Source organism: Alosa alosa, chromosome 12 (genome assembly GCF_017589495.1).
Source record: "Alosa alosa isolate M-15738 ecotype Scorff River chromosome 12, AALO_Geno_1.1, whole genome shotgun sequence".
NCBI classification, from domain to species: Eukaryota; Metazoa; Chordata; class Actinopteri; order Clupeiformes; family Clupeidae; genus Alosa; species Alosa alosa.
Genome location: NC_063200.1, coordinates 26,477,476 through 26,497,888, shown reverse-complemented (window position 1 = coordinate 26,497,888; position 20,413 = coordinate 26,477,476). Strand labels below are relative to the sequence as shown.

The window sequence follows — 20,413 nt, the reverse complement described above, 5'->3', positions numbered from 1 at the left end:
ACACCAGAACAGATTAAATCAAAAGGAACCGCTGAAGTGTATCGCGAATACCCCTTGGTGTAATGGGGTGTGTATGTGTGTCTTGAATCTGTGATTGTGTGTGTGTGTGTGTCTGTCTGTGTATGTGTGTGAGAGAGTGTGAAGCACAGATAGAGACAGACAGATGTAAAAAGGGAGTTTGAGTGCTTTTGTTCTTCAGCGTTTGCCCTGATAAATACCCAGTAGTGCATATGTGTAGTACTAGGTCACCATAATGGCACAGTCATGGCTTACAAATGCTTCTTTGCATCCTGCATCCACCCAGCGTGTGCTCACTGATTTGTGAGTTATAGTTTGACATGTTTGTGTTCTCTTAACTGCAGTAGACAGAAACACACACACACACACACACACACACACACACACACAACTTATGTGTATGCAACAAAAACACAGTCACTCTCAGTCACGTTTAAAAATGCACACTCACAAACACACACACACTCACAACACACACACACACACACATTCAACATTTGTTCAAACCTGCTCCTGCTCTCTGGACTGACTCATGCCATGGCCCCAGGGGCGTCGGGGGAAAGGCCGTTCTGCCACATCCGTTTACAGCATCCACCCCTAACACACGTGTACACACACACACACACACACACACACACACACACACACACACACACACCAATAGTTTGTGCGCCATGCCATCAGCTCCCGCTGGTCTCAGGCACAGAAAGACTGCTCTGCTTCACCTCTGTGTGGCTCGCCACATCAGCTCACTCGCTCTGTGAACGCCGCCACTGCCTGATGAGAGGAAAAAAATACATTTAGAACAGCCATACTGCTCCCCATGGACCGGCTCAAATGAAATTTTCCCTACGTCCTATAACCCCTGATGCACAGGCACGCCGTAATCCAGAGCCGTATGGATTTTTGGTTACTCTTTCATCTCTGGAGTTAAGCAACAGGCCGCCCCGTATATTATTATCTTCTCTGGCATGCAAGATTCTATGTACTCACGCAGTTAATAAATAAACCAACAACAACAAAACAACAGAATATTTGGTTACATTGGTATGCATGCTGTTGGCATCACAAAAACATAACACTGACAAACGTCTGAGAAGGAGAAAAGAAAAACGTCTTTCCTGCTGTGCATGACATTAATATGCTCATTGATCTGTATGTGCTAGGTGCTTTTAACAAATGATCGTGCCACAATCTCCGTGTTGGATCATTTTTAAAGCCAGTGTTTACAAACACTATCCCCATTGCTGTGAATTATTCTGTGGCCCAGTGGCATTGTGTGGCTGCTGAAGTTTTTTTTTCTTCTTCGCGTTTTTGTTTTTTAATTCAAAGGGATTAAATGGATAAACTTTTTTAAATTTCTACTGTGAAATGTTCATGAAACGATACATAAATTGATAAACACACCAACCTATGTAGACATTGGAGATCTGTTTACAGACCCACACACACATTAAAACACACCACAAAGAGTTGTTATCTTAAGCTGTAAGGACTTTTCAAGAGGCAGCCCTCTACCTAATGAGATCAGTCTGTTGGGGTGCAAGTGCAACCACCTTAACCCTTAAAGGAGTACCGTCACACCGGTGTGACGGGAATGTTGAGAAATGAACATTCTAAAGAATATCTGGGTTCATTGAATTCAACATAGAATTTTAGAACCTTCAATTGTTGCGGAACTTAGAATGTTCAAAAACCTACACCTTTAAGGGTTAACAGACAATTAGAGAGTGGATGCACTGGTGTGTCCATCGTTCATCGTGCTCGCTAACAAGCTCTGACCATCTCGAGGGGGGCTCCACCTTTCTAACTTACCCAGAGGTTAGCTCCTTGTGAGAATGGATGGAGCTGAGCAGTAAGTGAGTCCAGGCGTATCAGCGCTTTCTTTCACCGTAAGGGCTGCCAAACTGTCAAAAAGAGGACGATGAATGAACTCCCAACCCCCACATCCACGCTCTGATTTCCTGTGACCGCTACTGTTAAGGCCGCCTATCAATCAGTGTCCAGCAACAATGTTGTTGTTTTGATAAAACCTAACTTTCACTCATTGTCCACTATTAACAGTACATGAAATGTGCGATCGTACACTCTCATCTGATGTAAATGTGTGAATTAGAAATAAATTGAACACTTGCTGCAATGACATGATGCTGTCATTATATCATTTTTTGTGTTTTTTGTTTTTGTATTTTTCTTTTTGTGTTTCCTTTTTTGTTGTTCTGTTTCATTTGTGATTCTGGCGACATTGCCTATCAGTCGACATCGCAAAAAATGCTGGTAAGTTGGTTTTCAAATAACAAGCTGTTCGAGTGCTGCACTTGTCATGTTATTATTCATTTTTTGTTAAGTTTTTTTTTTTTATCCATTCAGTCATTTTGTTTTACTTAAATAGTTTGAGTGGTTTGATTCATCGATATGCTGGCTCTTAATCCTTTTGCACATAATTGGACCTGGGCCTTTTTAAGTTTTTTTTCACTTGGTTTTGGTCACATTTCATTCGCCCGCCCCCCTTGCCCGTGTTCCTCTGTATGTAATGTAATGTAAAGTAAGGTATTGTAAGGTATGCAGTGTAATGTATGGTTCCGCGGGTTGTGGCACGCTCTTCGGACCTTCCTTCGGAAGAGTTGATCGATGTTGCTTGCTGTCAAAAGGGGGAGCTGATGGGAGATGTTTTCACCCCCCTCTTTCTGCCCACCTCAACCCCCCCTACCCCCCGTCCGACCCCGCCTGCACCGTGCTGCCCCCCCCCCCCCCTCCCTCCACCACATGCCACCACCTCACAGCCTGAGTCACACCCTCCTCTTATCCCCGTTTTATTTATTCTCTTCTTTCTCTCTTTATTTCTTTGTCATTATTTATAGGTTCTACAACATGCATGTCAGAGCGAGAGAGAGAGAGAGAGAAAAAACCTGTCTCTGCATTTTGTCGGCCTTGTCAGACAAAATAAATGTGTTGTTGCTACGTGTACTTCAGTTTATCCCCTCTGGATGAATAATTTACACATTTATCGTTTTTTTTTTTTCTATCTCACTTCCGTTGGTTGAGCAGTATATGTGAGAAGTAAATCAGAGAGGAATAACAATGAAAACTTTACTGAATAGTGGCTGTCCCGAGGATTGTGTTAAATCTAAACATTGTGCATCGGCCCACCCCAGTCCCTCCAATGAAGAGGAAATTAGCCCCCAAATATCCCATTGCTCCGTCCTCGGCCAACTATATATTGACACATTGTCAACATAGCTGGCATATTCCTTATCTTCTGCCATACCAGCAAGCAGCCTCTATTTCTGAACTTATAGCCCAGTTTGTGAGTTGTTTAACTGCCCCATCTCTAAACCTGCCATCTGTTTTAATTTTGCTCACAAACATTCATTTTTTTTAACACTCGGGAAGCTGCATTTTTAAGTTTTGCTGTGTGATTAATCAGTTTTGGCAACTGTCTTTGCTTTCATTATTTCATGATGGCATGATATTCTGTGGCTTCTAACCAGCTATTCTCTTCCCACCTCATAAGGGAGTTGGAGAATGCAGAGATACCGTTGAGAAGAGAGGGAGAGAGAAGCAGAGGATGAGAGGGCAGGAAAGGATAATGAGGAGAAAGACAGAGGAAGGGGAGAGCCAGTGGTGAGGGACTGTGGCGGGCAGGAAAAGATGGAGTGGAGAACCCAGCAGGCCTGCGTAACATCTGCTCTCTCAGTCATCGTCTGTTCTAAAGATTCTCCACGATCTTCCTGCCACTGCCAAGGCTATCCAGAAGCAGCTCTAGACTTAAGCTTCGAAAACCTACATTGACTAAAGTCATCAATTACGAACCAATTCGTTTTTGTTTTCTCTTTTGATTGAGCATGAGTCAACCGTTTTAGTTCTCTTTTTCCGTTAAAAGTTGCTCTAATTGCTTTCAAAGGGGGTGAGAGGGTAATTTGTTTTAATCACTGGCCGGGACACTAAAATCCATACGGCTCCCCCGTTTTGCTTATTCAGTTGCTAGCAGGATTCCAGAAGAAAAAAAACACCTGGGGGCCGCCCAGCCCGCTATCCTCTCTTTAATGATTCGTTGGGCTAGCCTGTAGTGGAGCTGCCTGTGGATGGATGATCCCCTGTGCCTATGGGCCGATCTCCTGGGCTGTTAGCAGGTAATGGCCTGGGCTTTAGGTGCCGTTTTTGAGTGACTGCAGACCCCCTCCTCTGCCTTAAGAGGTGTATGAGTGGGTGGGTAGATGACAGGCCAGGCCGGCCGACTGGGTCTGTTATTCACACAGGAGATGGATCAGGTGTGCTCCTAAGGGAGGACTGGTCAGCTGTCTTAAACTAGTGTGAACACCCCCACCCTTTTTAAAAAGTGTGAAAACCCCCGTAAGGCCCTAGTGTGAGTGTTAGTGGAGAGGACAGGGTTGGCTAACATGGCTGACGTGTTTGGATTGAGTGTGGAGCCACCTGCTGCGCGTGGTGATCTCCGCCCCATAGGGGGTGCTGTGTTTTGGTGTGCTGTTTGGATTTGCATTGTCTAGGCTGATTCTCATCACTGTTTTCTCTTTTTTGTCCCCCTTTTTCTCTTCTGTCCTTCCTATCTTTCCCATCGTTCTGTCTTTTTTCTCTTTCTTTGTCTCGTTCTCTCTCTCTCTCTCTCTCTCTCTCTCTCTCTCTCTCTCTCTCTCTCTCTCCTTCCTGCAGTCCACACCGCTGCATCTAGCAGCTGGCTATAACCGCGTGAGGATAGTGCAGCTCCTTCTGCAGCACGGCGCAGACGTTCATGCCAAGGACAAAGGGTACGTAGTGTTGTTTTTAAAGTACATTCTTTTTCTTTTCTTTTCCTCCTCATGATGTCTTCAGTCCTGTCCAATCATTTCCCCTCGCCTGCACTCTTTCACACATTCAAGTAATGGGCTTCTCTGGGTGGCTGTGTTGACACATAAGCACAGAATACACTTGGGGTCAGGATAAACTTTGAAGAGAGGGTGTGTGTTTGTGTGTGTGTGTGTGTGTGTGTGTGTGTGTGTGTGTTGGTTGGGGTCAGTAAGGAGGGCCCCTGGGGCAGAAAGAGTATCGATCGAAATGAGGAGCAGGCCAGGGAAGTGTGAAATGGTGTTCTCTGTCCAAACATAATGCTTTTCTTTCTCCTGCACCCTCACCTCTACCCCTGTCCATCTCTCTCTCTCTCTCACTCTTCTTTCTCTCGGTTACAATCTCACCCCATTACAATCTCACCCCTTTCCTTTTCTCTGTTGTAATCCTGTCTTTCTCTTGCCACCCCTCACTCCTTCTGTTTCTCTCTCTCTCTCTTTATCTCGCTCTCTCTATCTCTGTCCTACAGTGGCCTCGTTCCTCTTCACAACGCCTGTTCCTATGGCCATTATGAGGTCACCGAGCTTCTGCTGAAGGTAAGAACACCCCACCCCACCCTCACCCCACCCAAATCCTCTTCCTCTATCTCTCCACCTCTAACCAGAGCCAAAGTGCTGTCAGAATCACCCCCACTTGAGATGATTCCTCTCCACTCGGTCGGGGATTGCCTCGTACCCATTTCTCACCCTCCTCCTCCTCCAACAGGCTTTTAGTAACGATACACCTCCCTACCCCTTCCCCCATCCGTCCCTGATATTCATCAAACAAATCGGTGTTGGCTTTAATGCGTGCCATCCTTTACCTGAACTGGAGCCCACACTGAAGGTGACTCGTGGCCATGAAAACAGAAATAAATTCTCTGCGTTTTTTGGGGAGGAATGTATAGTGATCAGGACATTGGTGGTTAGGACAGGAAGGGAGTTTCAAAGAAAACCTCACATCCCCGTGAAAAGGGTCACAGGCCTTGGCATGTTACAGAATCGTTCTAAACGAGCGCAGTGGCACAGCTGAAAAAACTGAATGACCTTAAATAAGAATGTCCTCAGGTACAAAGAAGACCTTGTGTAGTGCAAAGCCTTGAGCTGTTCTCTGAAAGTCTCCTTGAGGTGACAATAGCTTTACACTCGACAGTATTCCATAGTAACTAAAGCTTTTTACCTCAGAAGCTTCAACTACTGACTGCAGCTATTGGTAGAGACCGCGCTTCTTTAAGTAAGGATTTAAACGTGTACATGTATCTACTGGCCCGAGGCTTTGAGTGCTTCTATAAAGTCCAAACTTCTGATAGACGTGTCTGCTACTGACAACAGGTTAATATTCACTGACAGGCTTTACTGGCAACTGTGGGTGTCAGTACTGCTTCTGCAGGCTGGAGCTGTTAGTAATGAACTTGGGGTCTGTGCTGCACTGGTCAGTGTTAACAACTGGTTACTGGATCCCGAGTACTGACTGAAGCTGAAATGGACAGGACAGGAATCCCATTTTTCAAAGTGAGGCTATAGTAGTCATATCCAGTGGTTTGTAGGAAGGCTCTAGAGGCTTCTCAGGTAGAGCTGCTGCAGCAATGATGTCAAATGTCAAGTGTTTGTTTAGAACGACTTATGTACTGTGCTGCGCTGTGGTCTCTTACTAAGGTGTTTGTGAATAACATCACTAGCACTCACCAGAAAGTTCTCTCACTGGTACACACACACACACACACACACACACACACACACACACACACAACACAACACATAAACACACTCTCAGAGTCTCCTTCACCTACGAATGAAATGTTCTGGCATAAGATGTGATTATTGACGTGCAGGCAGCTCTCAGTACTTTTAAAATGGAGCTTCCAGCAGCTCCGGTTTCCCTCCTCCTTCAGCCTCCGCATCGATCCAACGCCTCAGTACCTCTCCAGCCTCGACCCTGTCGGCATCCAGCGAAAATAACCCAGCCTTGGTAACAGAGAAGAAAGGTTGGGGCACTAATGGCTCTCTGTGGCAGCCGTCTGAATTTTACGTAAGGGGAGGGGGGTTAATCTAAACCTAAAGCAAGATTCACACATTTTTTTCTTCTTCTTTCTAATCTTTGTCTTGCGCCGCACACACAGTGTGGATCTGGGCTCCCGAGACCTGGAGCATTATCTGAGCACGGAAGACTTTCATCTGACAGATTAGCGTGGCTGGGTTACGTAAGACATTAAACCAGCTGTGAACTTCACCCAACACCCCATTCCTCACTCAGCCCCATTTCCCCACCATAAGATTTTGCTCCCTGTCAGAGGAGTGAAGAACTTCCCCTTCAAATCCTACTGTATCCCAAAGAGCACAAAAACTAATGATACACACGCACAAAAATCCAATACTAATACATCGCTTTTGCAAGCCAAAGACACACACACCTTACTTGCGCTGTGAGTGGCTCTGGATAGAAAGGTTTTCATAATGATTTAAATGCTGTTTAATGAAATACTCCAGCTGGTGTGTTTCGGTATGCTCATTTGTAGCCCTTGTCCAAGTTCGATTGCGGAGCCAGGGTTGAAATCACTCCCAGAGTTAGATGGCCTTAATTACATCTCCGCAGCATGTCTGCCTTTCCCCTGGCGGGAGGCGAGCGCTCTCATCGTTTCTGTTCTTGTCCTGATTTATCTGTCGTGGGTGGAGCCAGGGGAACATGGTTGGCCAGCATGGTGGCTAAAGCATTGATGCCTGCTGTTTGCAATGTCTCACTAACACTCTGGCTCACCTGTTTGTTTGTTTGTTTGTTTGTTTGTTTGTTTGTTTGTGTGTGTGTGTCTCTCTCTGTCTCTGTATCTGTATCTCTCTCTCTCTCTCTTTCTCTCTCTCTGTCCTTGCATGTATGTCTGCCTTTGCGTGTGGGATGTGCGTGTGCATTGTAGCACGGCGCGTGTGTGAACGCCATGGACTTGTGGCAGTTCACGCCCCTGCACGAGGCGGCGTCCAAGAACCGCGTGGAGGTGTGCTCCCTTCTGCTGAGCCACGGGGCCGACCCCACACTGGTCAACTGCCACGGGAAGAGCGCCGTCGACATGGCCCCTACCCCCGAGCTCAAGGAGAGGCTCACATGTGAGTCTCACACACACACACACACACACACACACACACACACACACACACACACACACACACACACACACACATGGACACATGGACAAAGACTAGACTGTTCGCCTACCATATCTGACTCTTTCCCTTGCTGATATACATACATAAATATATATATATATATACACACACACACACACACACACACACACACACACACACACACACACACACACACACACACACATACACATGACAGGAAATTTTCCGAAGATTTCAGAATTTTTTGTAGTTATCAATTTGTGGTGCTGTCAGAAAATACTAGAATATCTCCAAACACGCGCATCTGGAGCATATCGAAATGTCAAAACGGAGAGGTAAAAAGGTGGAGACGCCGCTGACATTTTAAAAGCAACACTGCTTCCCCAAACGGCGCCCATCCACTGTGACTGCAGTGGAGCGTGCTGGAGGCCACTGGTAAACTTTTGAAGGACTCGTCTGATGGGAGTGATATGACGTGTGCGTAAATATGAAGCGGCCGACTCCGGCTCCCATCAGTATGCATGGCCAGCACCGCGCACAGAGAGAAAGCCGCCAGGGCTGCCTGTAGCTCATCACCAAGTCGACACGTCTCTGATGAAGGGCTTAAACGTCATTTCTCTCTCCCTCGCTTGCTCTCTCTATCTCTCTCTCACCCTCACTCTTTCTCTCTCTATCTGTTTCTCTCACACATCACCTCGCTCTTTCTTTTTCTCTCTCCCTCTCTCTTCCTCTCTCTTTCTCGCTCTCTCTCTCTCTTCCTCTCTCTTCCTCTCTCTTTCTCGCTCTCTCTCTCTCTTCCTCTCTCTCTCGATCTGAGCTTCTTTCCTTCATTCATCCCTCCACTCTTTCTCCATCCCTCATTCCTCTGTCGTTCGCTTTTTTTTATCTCTCTGCTTTTCAAGTGAAAGGCACTACTGGCTTCTTTCGGAGCTGTGTGTTTCTTCTCTTTTATAATCTCTCCGTCTCTGTCTCCTTCCATCTCTCTCTTTTTGGTCTCACTTCATCTGGAAGTCTCTCCCATATGCTCACAGCCCATACCCCCACCCCCTTTCTGTCTCTTCCTCTCACTCATGGCTCTGAGTGCTAAGTCTGTCACATTCTGTCAGACATGGGGGGGCCCAGCAGATTACTGTGTGACTATGTGTCTGAGAGAGAGACTGTGTGTGTGTTGTGTGTGTGTGTGCAGAGCTGTGAGTGTGGAGCCTATTTTAAATGTATAATATTTTAATCCTGCATTATTCAAGCCTGGGAGAGAGAGCTGGCCAGTTTGAGATGTAATGGCTTTGGCAGCCCGAAGCCCCCAGTACAAATGTCTCCTGGTGAACTCCGTATGGCTGCGTGTGTGTGTGCGCGTGTGTGCGTGTGTGGAGTGAGTGTTGAGAAGGAGAGGGTGAGAGAGTGGCAGCACTGGTGCTTTGAATACTGAGGCAGCTTGGGAGAGCAGTGTTGTGTGTGTCTAACTCACCTCATCTCTAGATAGCTGCAGAGTGTGTGTGTGTGTGTGTGTGTGAGGTAGCTTGGGAGAGCAGAGTGTTTATCATAATGAAGTGCTGGAATTCTGAAATCGCTCTGTTTATCAGTCCAGTCAGTCAGAAGCAGGGATTTGTCCACTCTCAGATATGGAGATCCATGCTGTGGATGCCACCACCTCAAAAACAGGCTGTTGGCATAAACTGCCAAACACTAACTTTGCCAGATAGACCCTAAGGAAGAGCATTGACCAGGCTATGTGTTGAAAATGGTACAACATGCCCACGTAGTGTTTGGTTCAATTACGTTCGACTCCTAAAAGTCCAGAAAGTCCAATCCCTTCGAAGCTTGTTTGCTAGTGAACACGAGCATAAATGCAACAGCAAGCAATATTGTTTTCTGACACCGACAAAAATAACAAGCTTTTGACAGGCTGCCAAACTAAACAGTTGGTGCAGGTATTTTAACTCCAGCTTGGAGGTCTGGACTTTGTGTTCCCATGAACCCACCCAAGAGTTCGCTCAAGAGCCTAGGAGGGAGCCGATAAATCGCCTGCACTGTTGTTGTGCTGCCGTATTCGCAGTGGCCAGTGCGGAGAGCATGTGGCCCCTCAAATCGATAACTCGACACACACACACACACACACACACACACACAGAGAAACACACTCTGTCTGACCACCCTGACCCTCACAGACATCTCTTTCTTTCAATCGCCCTCTCAACATCACTCTCTCTCTCTTCCTCTAAACGTATCTCTCTCTCTCTCCCTCCTCCCCTTCTCTCTCTCTCTCTCTCTCTCTGCCTCTAAACTTATCTATCTCTTTGTCTCTTTTTTCTCTCTCTCGGAACAGATGAGTTTAAGGGCCACTCTCTGCTCCAGGCGGCCCGGGAGGCGGACATGGCGAAGGTGAAGAAGACCTTGGCCCTAGAGATCATCAACTTCAAGCACCCGCAGACCCACGAGACGGCCCTGGTGAGACCCTGCAGCCCTCTCCCTTCTCTCCCAGTCACACCAACCACATGCCTTCCCAGGAGGGTTCAAAGGCCCAAAGAGTTCACAGCTACATTTCTTTTACATCCCCATCATACTACTCTTGCCTATATGGATTAGAACTAATGTGATGAGTTATTATTTATATTTAACAAATTCTGTAAAGAAATCTAGCCATTATAATTTGTTACTGTTAGAATTTCGCTGATGATAGGAAGTAGTGTCACATTGCATTTCCAGACAACCATTTAAATATAATGATGATAATTATTTTGTATATTAACAGTATAAATACAATGTGTCCATTATAATTTGTTATTGCTATAATTGTGCCAGTGGTAAGAAGCTCTGTCATTAACAGTAAGCATTGTATTGCAAGACATGGCAGTCTTCAGTTCCTCCACTATGGAGCACCATGCTTGACATGATAAGAACAAAATAACAGGGGAAGACGCAGGGTGTTAAGCCCTCCCTCTAAGAGTAGGCCCATGAATACATTTATTCTCATTCAACATTCGTGACCTCATTGCCTTCTACTCTCTGAAACTTCTCACAGTTGTACTGTGTGTGAGGAGGGTGTTGTAGGGTTGGGGTGTGTGTGTGTGAGTGTGTGTGTGAACTGCGTTTGAGGTGACTCAGGAGAGCGCTGTCTTTGTTGTGTGTGTCGCCCCTGTAGCACTGTGCGGTGGCGTCGCCTCACCCCAAACGCAAGCAAGTCACCGAGCTGCTGCTGCGCAAGGGAGCCAACGTCAACGAGAAGAACAAAGAGTAAGAGAGAGAGAGAGCGCCCTCCAGTCACACACTCTGCCTTCTCTCTCCCCCTCACTCTCTCTTTCTCTCTCTCTCTCTCTCTCTCTCTCTCTCTCCGACCCTTTCTCTCACTCACTCTCTCCGCCCCACCCCCCTGCCTAAGGCGCTCTCCTTCCCTGGATCACTCGTTGCTGGCTCTTACTGCTTTCTTTGTCATTTCCTCTCTCTCTCCCTCTCCCTCTCTCTCTCTCTTTCTCTCTCAGCCCTTAGAAGTGTCAGAATGCTTTTAAGGTTGTTTTTCTTTCTGAAGACTTTTGTTCTCTCTCTCTCTCTCTCTCTCTTTCCCTCTTTCTCTTTTCCTTTCTTTCTTTCTCTCTCTTTCCTCCTCCCTCTTCCACCCTCCCTCTATGCCATCAAAGAAGTAATTATCACAGCAATTAGACAATTAGACAAACAAAATTGTTTCTTTGTTCATTTTGTTGTCTCTCTCTCTCTCTCTCTGTTTAGCTTCATGATGCCGCTTCACGTTGCAGCAGAGAGGGCGCACAATGACATCATAGAGGTGCTGCAGAAACACGGGGCCAAGGTATGCATCACTTCCTCCTTTCAGTGACACACATCCTGTTCACACCGCCACCATCACCACTTTAAACAGTGGCGCAGTTTGCCTCAATCTCAGCCTAAGTCCAGTCCAGTCCAGTAAATCAGGGAAGCACTCATTTCTGCATGGATCAGTGACTGTGGGAATAGAGGGAGGGGGGGGGGGTGCGAAAAAGATGAAAATGTCAATACCGGCCAAAAACCCTTTTTCAGACCACAGAGGCCTCCATTTTCTATTTGTCAGAAATCAAACACTCTGTGGGATCAAACGCCCTTCCTCCCTGGAGCGCTTTCCTTTTGACGTCACCGCACGGCTCGCTGAATGGAGCGAGAGACGCTGTGACCATCTCGCTCTCTGCTCTCTGGTGAATGGAGATAATGCCATTCACTCACTTCCACGATCTGGCTTCACCTTTGCCTGCCTGCCTCCCTGTCTTGATGCAACACAATCCTTGATCGTGTGTGTGTGTGTGTGTGTGTGTGTGTGTGTGTGTGTGTGTGTGTGTGTGTGTGTGTGTGTGTGTACAGAGAGTGTGTGTGGGAGACACAGAGCAAGTGTGAGGAAAGAGAAAGTGTGTGTGTTTTAGCAAGTGTATGTTTATAAGAGGGAGAGTGTGTGTGTGAGTGTGTACGTGTGTAGATGCTAGCATGCTCAGTTCCCTGCCACTGTTTTCCGAGAGGACCCTGCGAAGGCGGCGCCGGATCACCGTAAGTTAAATCAGCGGCATCATCGCCCGGTGGCCAAACGACTCCCGCGCCGATCAATGGGGCTCTTTTCTCCGAGCGCCATCAGATAAGCATCGACAGATTGATTAGTCACCCTGCCGCCGCCGCCGCCACCGGCATACCACTCACAGACGGACGCCGACAGCAGTGGCTCAGTGCATTACCACGGCAACAGAGCCATCAGAGACCCCATACACACACAGACACATTGCTGGTTTGGATGCCCAGAACAGAAGTCATTTCATTGAAAATAGCCTATCTGATGGAAATTGAGGTGTACTGTGGAGTGCTGTGGTTGGTATGGAGTGCTGTTGTCGGTCTGGGGGAAGATTGTGACGTTACATGTTGCAGGTGAAGAACAGGATGTGTCTTTGTTTGTTTCATTGTCTTTTTCTCTCTCCACCTGTGGTGTACTGAGCAAACTTGTCTGCATCACGCCTCTCCTCCTCTCTCATTTCCTCTCTCGCTCGTCCATCTCCTGTCCAGGAGCGACATGAAGGCTTCATCTTGCACCGAGACACCGGCCGCATACAAAACTTCCACACTGCACCGACCTCCCCACCCGACCACCTCCACCACACACACACACACACACACACACACACACACACACACACACACACACACACACACTCCTCTCCCTTCCAAATGCAGCCCAGCACCTCAGTCCATCACTGCCGGTCTGTCTAATCTCTCCCTCTCGCACTGACATTTCCACAGTGCTGTGCTGCTGCCAGGAGGTAGTTTGCAGGGGAACGGGAGGTGGTCTGGGTGCAGGGAGAGAGGGAGAGAGAGAGAGAGAGAGAGGGAGGGAGAGGGAGAGAGAGAGAGGGGAAGGAAGGAGGGAAGGAGGGAAGGAGGGAGAGCCCCAGCCAGGCAGAGGTGTGTGTGTCACATAGAGTAGGAAAGGGAGGGGTGTATTTGCAGAGGAGGAGAGGGAGAGGGAGAGAGTTGACAAAGATGGGAGTGGGTGAAGGAAATAAGGAGAAAAAGATTGCTTCTGTTTGGCCATGGGCCTTGGCAAGGGCAGTATTATGGAGAGATGGAGAGAGAGAGAGAGAGAGAGAGAGATGGAGAGAGAGAGAGGAGGGTGTGAGAGGAGGAGGAGGACACACAGAGGAAAGAAAGCCAGTAGAATGAGTGAGATGCCTACAGTGGGTTGAGGAACGGATTGCATTACAGAGAGGAGGATGACTCTGTGGGATGTACAGACATCAGATAGATAGCTGTATTAGGACATGGGGATGGAGAGAACAGCTGCAAGGAGAGGGATGGAAGGGAAGAGAGGAGGAAGGACAAGGAGGGAAAGAAGAGAGAGCTCTTCAAGGGAAGGACACATAGGAAGGAGGGAAGGAGAGGAGAGGAAAAGGAGGGTGGAAAGACAGAGTAGAGGAGAACCCTGCTGTGGGTCCCATAGGAAATGGAGGGAAGAGGAGAGGAAGAGAGTGGAGGAAGGATGAGGAGAGGAGGGGGAGTGGAGGAAGGATGAGGAGAGGAGAGGGAGTGGAGGAAGGATGAGGAGAGGAGAGGGAGTGAAGGAAGGATGAGGAGAGGAGAGGCAGTGAAGGAAGGATGAGGAGAGGAGAGGGAGTGTGCTGCTGCCGCTGGTGCCGTTGATGCTGTGAGGCGGCCCGGCAGTAAACAGATGGCACGGGCTCAGCCCAGCGCTCAACAGAGCACAGAGCGTGGAGCCATGAGAGCCACTCTCCAAAGTAAACACCACACACACACACACACACACACACACACTACCCACTCCACTCAGAACAGCCAGCACAGACACCAGCTATACAGATAGGGAGGAAATCTAGACAAAGAGTTTGATAGAGAGTGAGTGACTCAGTAGAGCGAAATGGAGACTTATAGAAAATGTAGAAGAGAAAGAGAAGTCTTGATAGACAGACTTGATAGATTTTTAAAGTCCTTTTATATTGATCAATGCTGTCTGCAAGATTAGCACACAGTAGCCAGTACAATAAATAGAAGATTGAAATCATCAGATGAAGTAAAAGACAGATGCACAAAGACAGAAGGGATCAAAGGGAATGATTTGAAGAGAATAGAGTTAAGACAGACAAAGACTAGAGAGAAAGTAGAGTCCAGAGAGAGAGAGAGAGAGAGAGAGGGAGAAAGAGAGTGTGAGAGAGAGAGAGAGAGAGAGAGAATGAATACTGGAGAGCATTTGTAGAAGATGAGGGACAGAAGAGTTGGAGAAGAAACTTGATAGAGGCAGAGAGAGAGAGGGAGGCAGACAGAGGGAGGGAAATGAGGCCTATTAAGCTGTGGACCGCCTGGTGCATATGGTGCTGGCCGTGTCTCCCTCACCACTCAGAGCATGGAATTGTTAATTAGCTGCAATGAGGACGTCCCCGGAGTCTCAATTGGAGAGCTGAGTGGAAGCCGGATTCCTTTTTCTCATTTCATTTGGAGGTCAAACACACAGAAACTCACATACCGCACACACACACTTGCCATACCCACACACACAATCCCAGAAGCAGACGAATACAGAGCAGAGTGCGCGTACACACACACACACACACACTTTCACACATAGCCTTTCCCTGTGTATTCCCTGCTAGTCTCTGCATGGAGCATGGAAGGGCCTGAGGGCTGGAAGAGAAGGGCTGTTTAATTCATGTCTGTGTTCTTTTGGAGACCGGCACATTCACTCACAACTCTACCCTCCTCCTCTCCGCCCCTCCTCTCTTCTCCTCCTCTTTCCTTCCCTCCCCCTCTCCTCTCCTCTTCTGCTCTCCCCTTCCCTCCTCTGCTCCTCTCCTCTTTCCTTCCCAACATCTCTCTCCTTTCATTCCCCTCTCCTCCTCCTCATAAGCATCCATCCGTTTCCTCCTCTCAGCACTGGACGTAAGCTTACGGCTGTTGTCACGTAAGCGTGAAGATGCATAATAATGTAACCACTCCATGCTAGTGAGATGTAAATAGGGTCTGATGCAGTCCGTCTTTATTTAATATCATTCATTACTATTTAGTTTATTTTGTTTTAAATCTAAGGCCAGCATAGGAACACCAGACCTCAGTCATAACCACTTGATGTGATATGATGACATGAATTTCAACAGGTGTATTACTTCTAACTGAATTATAGTATCATAGTTATTAGTGTGTGTGTGAGTGTGTGTGTGTGTGTGTGTGTGTGAGAGAGTCATTTAAGCCTGCTGTCATGATCAGATCAGTGTTAAACAGGCAGATTTATTCATTGAGGATAATCTCTTCTGTCTCTTTCTCTCATATTTTCTGTTTCCTGTCTTTCTCTTCCCATCCCTCTTTCTCTTTATCACCCAAACTCTCTCTCTCTCCTTGTTTCTTCTCCCTCCATCGCTCGGCCGTCCAGATGAACGCTGTGGACACACTGGGCCAGACGGCGCTGCACCGGGCGGCGCTGGCCGGTCACCTGCAGACGTGTCGACTGTTGCTAAGCTACGGGGCTGACCCAGCCATCGTCTCGCTGCAGGGCTTCACCGCCGCCCAGATGGGTAACGAGGCTGTGCAGCAGATCCTCAACGGTACATGGAACATCCAAAACATGTTGAACATTCAAAACATGCTGAACATCCAAAACATGCTGTGTGTGTGTGTGTGTGTGTGTGAGAGAGAGATGGCATATTTCACAACAACCTGCACTTGTTAGTTTATGGTGTGTGTGTGTCACCAAATACTGGGCCCTCATTTTAAACATTGGAATATGGATGTTCTTTGGATGTTTTGTATTTAATGTGTGTGTGTTAAATGCTTATAAGGCCCACAGTAACCCAAGTTCTCCATGTTTTTCCCTCAGAAAACATTCCTGTGAGAAACTCAGATGTTGACTACCGGCTCCTGGAGGCAGCGAAAGCAGGAGACCTGGACACTGTGAAGGTACAAGGCTGTTCACTCTTGCTGTCTGTCTGTGACTGTACTAGGCTATATATAGGCTTTTCCCTCAGGCTGTCTGTGAAGGCACAGGGCTGTTCACTCTTGCGGTCTGTCTGTGAAGGCACAGGGCTGTTCACTCTTGCTGTCTGTCTGTGGAGATACTAGGCTGTTCACTCTTGCCGTCTGTTTGGGTTTAAGGCTTTTCGTTTTTTTTGTTTGTATTTTTTGTCTTCTGTAACCGTAGCCCACATCAGCTCCCAGTGCTCAGTGTTGGTTCTTGAGTGCACTGTGGAGATATTTTCTTTAACTTCATGCTAAGTCACCTTCTCCCTTGGCCCTGTGCTCCATTCACATAGTGAATGTGTATTGGTTATTCAGCAAGAGTGTCTGCAACTGCTTTTCCGGGTTATGCTTTTGTCACAGCCAATTATTGGTGTTATTTTGAACATGACGTAGAGTACTCTTCAGCCTTGACCAGATTTCTGTGCAGACTGAATGAAATGAAAGGAGAGGAAAACTTGTCTTGAGTTTCTCATGCGCAGTCACTCCCGTTTGTTTGTTTGTTTGTGTTTGTTTCTATGTGAATGTTTTTCTCTTTTGGCTGTTACCCGTGAAAACAGCCTTGTCCTTTCATCTCTCCTGGGCAGTGGTGCTGCAACATTAAAAAGCTCTCTCTTCTCTTCCGGAGATCAGGGAAAAAAACAGAGAGGGGGAGAGAGAGAGCTAGAGAGAAAAGAGAAGAGAGTGTGCGTAGAAAATAAGCTAGAATTCCTGAATACAAATACGGCATAGACAGGCAGAGAAGAGAGGATGAAGGTTATTGTTATGGTGATGAGAGAGAGAGAGAGAGAGAGAGAGGGAAATAAAGTTGTGCTGAAGGACCGAGAGAGAGGGCTGATGGGACTGAGGAAGAGGAGGATGGGGAGGGGGCGGGGGGCAGAAATGAGTGAGCACACATCCGTTCTGCCACCCACGTCCTTCAGGAGGAGAGAGGGAGCAGAGGACAGGGGGCTCGTGTGGGCAGCCGATCTCAATGTCACCTCCAATGAGCCGCCCAACAGAGAGAAAGAGAGGGAGAGATGGAGAGAGAAGTAGAGAGGGAGAGATAGATAGATAGAGAGAATCAGAAGAGGGAGAGAAATGCTGAGCTGGCTGTTCCATCTGTCCTCCATGTGTGTACAGACACACACACACACACACACTAGAAATTTCATCTCCAGTTACGTCCGAGTGCTTGCGGGAGTAGGGACACTGATACCCTTGGCGTGGTTGGTGAAACTGCCCTCTGCATGCACATCATATGCTGTGCTGGAGAGTGGCTCACCTGCCCCGCGCCGCTCCGCTACCCGACTGCAGAGCTGGCCCTGCCCGGCCTCGCACGCATCAAAACAAACAACGGCTAGCGCTCCGGTGACTCAGCGCGTAGCGATTGACCTGAGAAGGAAGGTGGACCGAGTGAGATCATCCTCAACACAACACAAACATAAACAGTACGCATCCTGATAGGCGTCTGACTCATAGAGCTGTGCGCTGCGTGCCTGGTTTAAGTGTCCTCAGGAAGAGCAGTGGACACCACAACAGAGACATGCACCCAACACATCATTAGTTAGTGCATTATAGATCTTTGTTCTTATACCATCATGTTTTTGCCCCTTTTTTTGTCTTCTCGTAACTGTGGTGGAAATGTAGAAACACAAGCTGGGAGTTATGGGCTGGTACCAATGAATGGTCAGTTTGTGACAGTCGTTAGTTATACATTAGCAATAGTGTTTATAAACAAATAGGGACATTTGAATGTGAATGGGCACATGAACACTGACAGGAGGTGATGTTTTGGCACTGCATTTGTCCCGAGGATTGCCCCAGGCAACTTTGCCTGAGTGCTTCTACTCCCAGTTGGCCAGGGAGCAGACTTGTTGTTCATAACAGACTCTGAACAGACATTCCAGAAGTGTCTGTCTGTGTTGCGTTCAGGTCCCAAAGTGTAGCCCCTAAATGTCCATTCGGCAGATATTACATCCTGGCTTGAATTAATGAATAACAATTTCAGTGCTTAATATACTGACTGTCAGCAGTTAAATTGAATTAAACTAACAGTGAGAACAGCAAGAAGTGTCTTGATCGACAGAAATGGACCTTGCAGTATTTCAGGATGTGTTAGCAGAGCTTAACTTAATTCCGTTCCTCCCCTGTTCCCCTTTGCTATTGTTTATTAGTATCTGCACTAAACAGTCATGCTGTCTGCGTTTGTTTTTATTGTAATTGACTCACTCTCTTCTCTCCACAGCAACTGTGCTCGCCCCAGAATGTGAACTGCCGGGATCTGGAGGGCCGACATTCCACGCCGCTGCACTTTGCCGCCGGCTACAACCGCGTGTCCGTGGTGGAGTACCTCCTGCATCATGGTGCCGACGTCCACGCTAAAGACAAAGGGTAAGGTCTCTCTCTGCTGTCCACAGCCAAGCTAACCAGAATGGGTTAAAGGAAAGAACCGTGGGATCGATAAGGAGTTACTTAATGTAACTTAATTTAGTGTAATGGGTACGCCCCGACCTTCACCCAGGCAGTCTAATCTTTTTTTCCCCCCTCATCTTGGTCTCTGCTTTGTTCTGTATTATTAATTTAGCTTCCACCATATCGCTCTCTCTCTCTCTCTCTCTCTCTCTCTCTCTCACTCTCTACTCTCTCCTTTGTTTCAGCTGTTCTCAGTTCCGCGCGTTTGTCCCTGTGTGTCTGTGTCTGTGTCTCTGTCTGTGTCTGTGTCTGTGTCTGTGTCTGTGTCTGTGTCTGTGTCTGTGTGTGTGTGTGTGTGTGTGTGTGTTCATTCCCTTTGTGTGGGCCGTAATGAAATAAGATCAAAGGCAGTGTTTACGCACCCGGCGTCTTTATTTTCCGCGCACGTCCCTCATTTGTAGCCACACGGCGCTGGAGGCCCAGACACAGGGAGTGTTCAGCCCGGAACACTAAAAAAAAAAAATCGCTCCTCTCTCTCTGTTCATCTCTCCCTCCCACTCAGCAAGTCAGCCAGAAATGGGAGCCCAAATGGATGGCAAAGAAAATTGCCACTCGGTTTTCTTTTTTTTTTGTTACCCTCTTATGTCTTATGGTGCCGTCTGGTTTTGGATGCTGTGTGTGGTCTGGAGTAATAGCTCGCCAGAACGGCCCCACCGGCCCCATTTATTGGAGTCAAGTCCATTTCTTTTTGTCTGAAAGCCCAGAAATGGATTGGGAGAGAAAGCAAGGAGGAGATACACGGTCCATCTAGTTGTGGGTCATTTCTCGTGTGCAAGCGACAAATGGAGCAGAAAAACACTTATGATGTAAATTCAATCTCTGTCTGTGCATTCCTAGTGTACAAACTATGGAGGGACTAACATGAGGTGTAATTTGTCTTTCTGTTGTGTCTCTGTCCTCTCTTCTCTCTCTCTGTGTGTGTGTGTGTGTGTGTGTGTGTGTGTGTGTAGGGGCCTAGTGCCGCTGCACAACGCCTGCTCTTACGGCCACTACGAGGTGGCGGAGCTGCTGGTGCGCCACGGGGCATCGGTGAACGTGGCCGACCTGTGGAAGTTCACCCCGCTGCACGAGGCTGCCGCCAAGGGCAAGTACGAGATCTGCAAGCTGCTGCTCAAGGTAAGGGAACACACACACACACACACACACACACACACACACACACACACACACACACACACACACACACATTCAGAGTGCACACTGGTCACACTCCATTGTGCAGAGCTGACATCTGCCAGTGTAATATGACACATGTGCGCTGTAATGTCCTACCCTACCTTGTTCTACTGACATAAGCACATGCCCACCATTTTCCCTTCCATAATGGAGTGTAGTGCTCGTTCCTATATGGAACCATAAACTCTTAAAGGGAAACGCCACCGTTTTATGAAATTAGGTTTTCACCCTATCCCCTAGAGTTTGATTAGTGTGTCAAAGTAGCAGTGCTTTGCCCCTACTTCACCCCAATATAGTCCCAAGTCAATATCTGCCTTGGAAATCGGCTCATCAATATCTGCATTACCGTTTGT

General features: G+C 47.5%; 1 protein-coding gene across 4 annotated transcripts in view; it reads left to right on the top strand.

Annotated features, from left to right (window-relative positions):
- tnksa (tankyrase, TRF1-interacting ankyrin-related ADP-ribose polymerase a) overlaps positions 1–20,413 on the top strand; it is a 104,093-nt gene that overhangs the window by 63,096 nt on the left and 20,584 nt on the right. For 3 of the 4 annotated variants that reach the window (XM_048258892.1, XM_048258894.1, XM_048258891.1), the window contains 11 exons: positions 2,275–2,295; positions 4,690–4,784; positions 5,330–5,396; positions 7,748–7,934; positions 10,279–10,400; positions 11,095–11,186; positions 11,676–11,754; positions 15,850–16,021; positions 16,294–16,373; positions 18,658–18,803; positions 19,835–20,000. In XM_048258892.1, coding sequence (XP_048114849.1) covers positions 2,275–2,295; positions 4,690–4,784; positions 5,330–5,396; positions 7,748–7,934; positions 10,279–10,400; positions 11,095–11,186; positions 11,676–11,754; positions 15,850–16,021; positions 16,294–16,373; positions 18,658–18,803; positions 19,835–20,000 — 1,227 coding nt within the window. The remainder of the gene's footprint in view (positions 1–2,274; positions 2,296–4,689; positions 4,785–5,329; positions 5,397–7,747; positions 7,935–10,278; positions 10,401–11,094; positions 11,187–11,675; positions 11,755–15,849; positions 16,022–16,293; positions 16,374–18,657; positions 18,804–19,834; positions 20,001–20,413) is intronic. The other variant, XM_048258893.1, reaches the window with a different exon arrangement.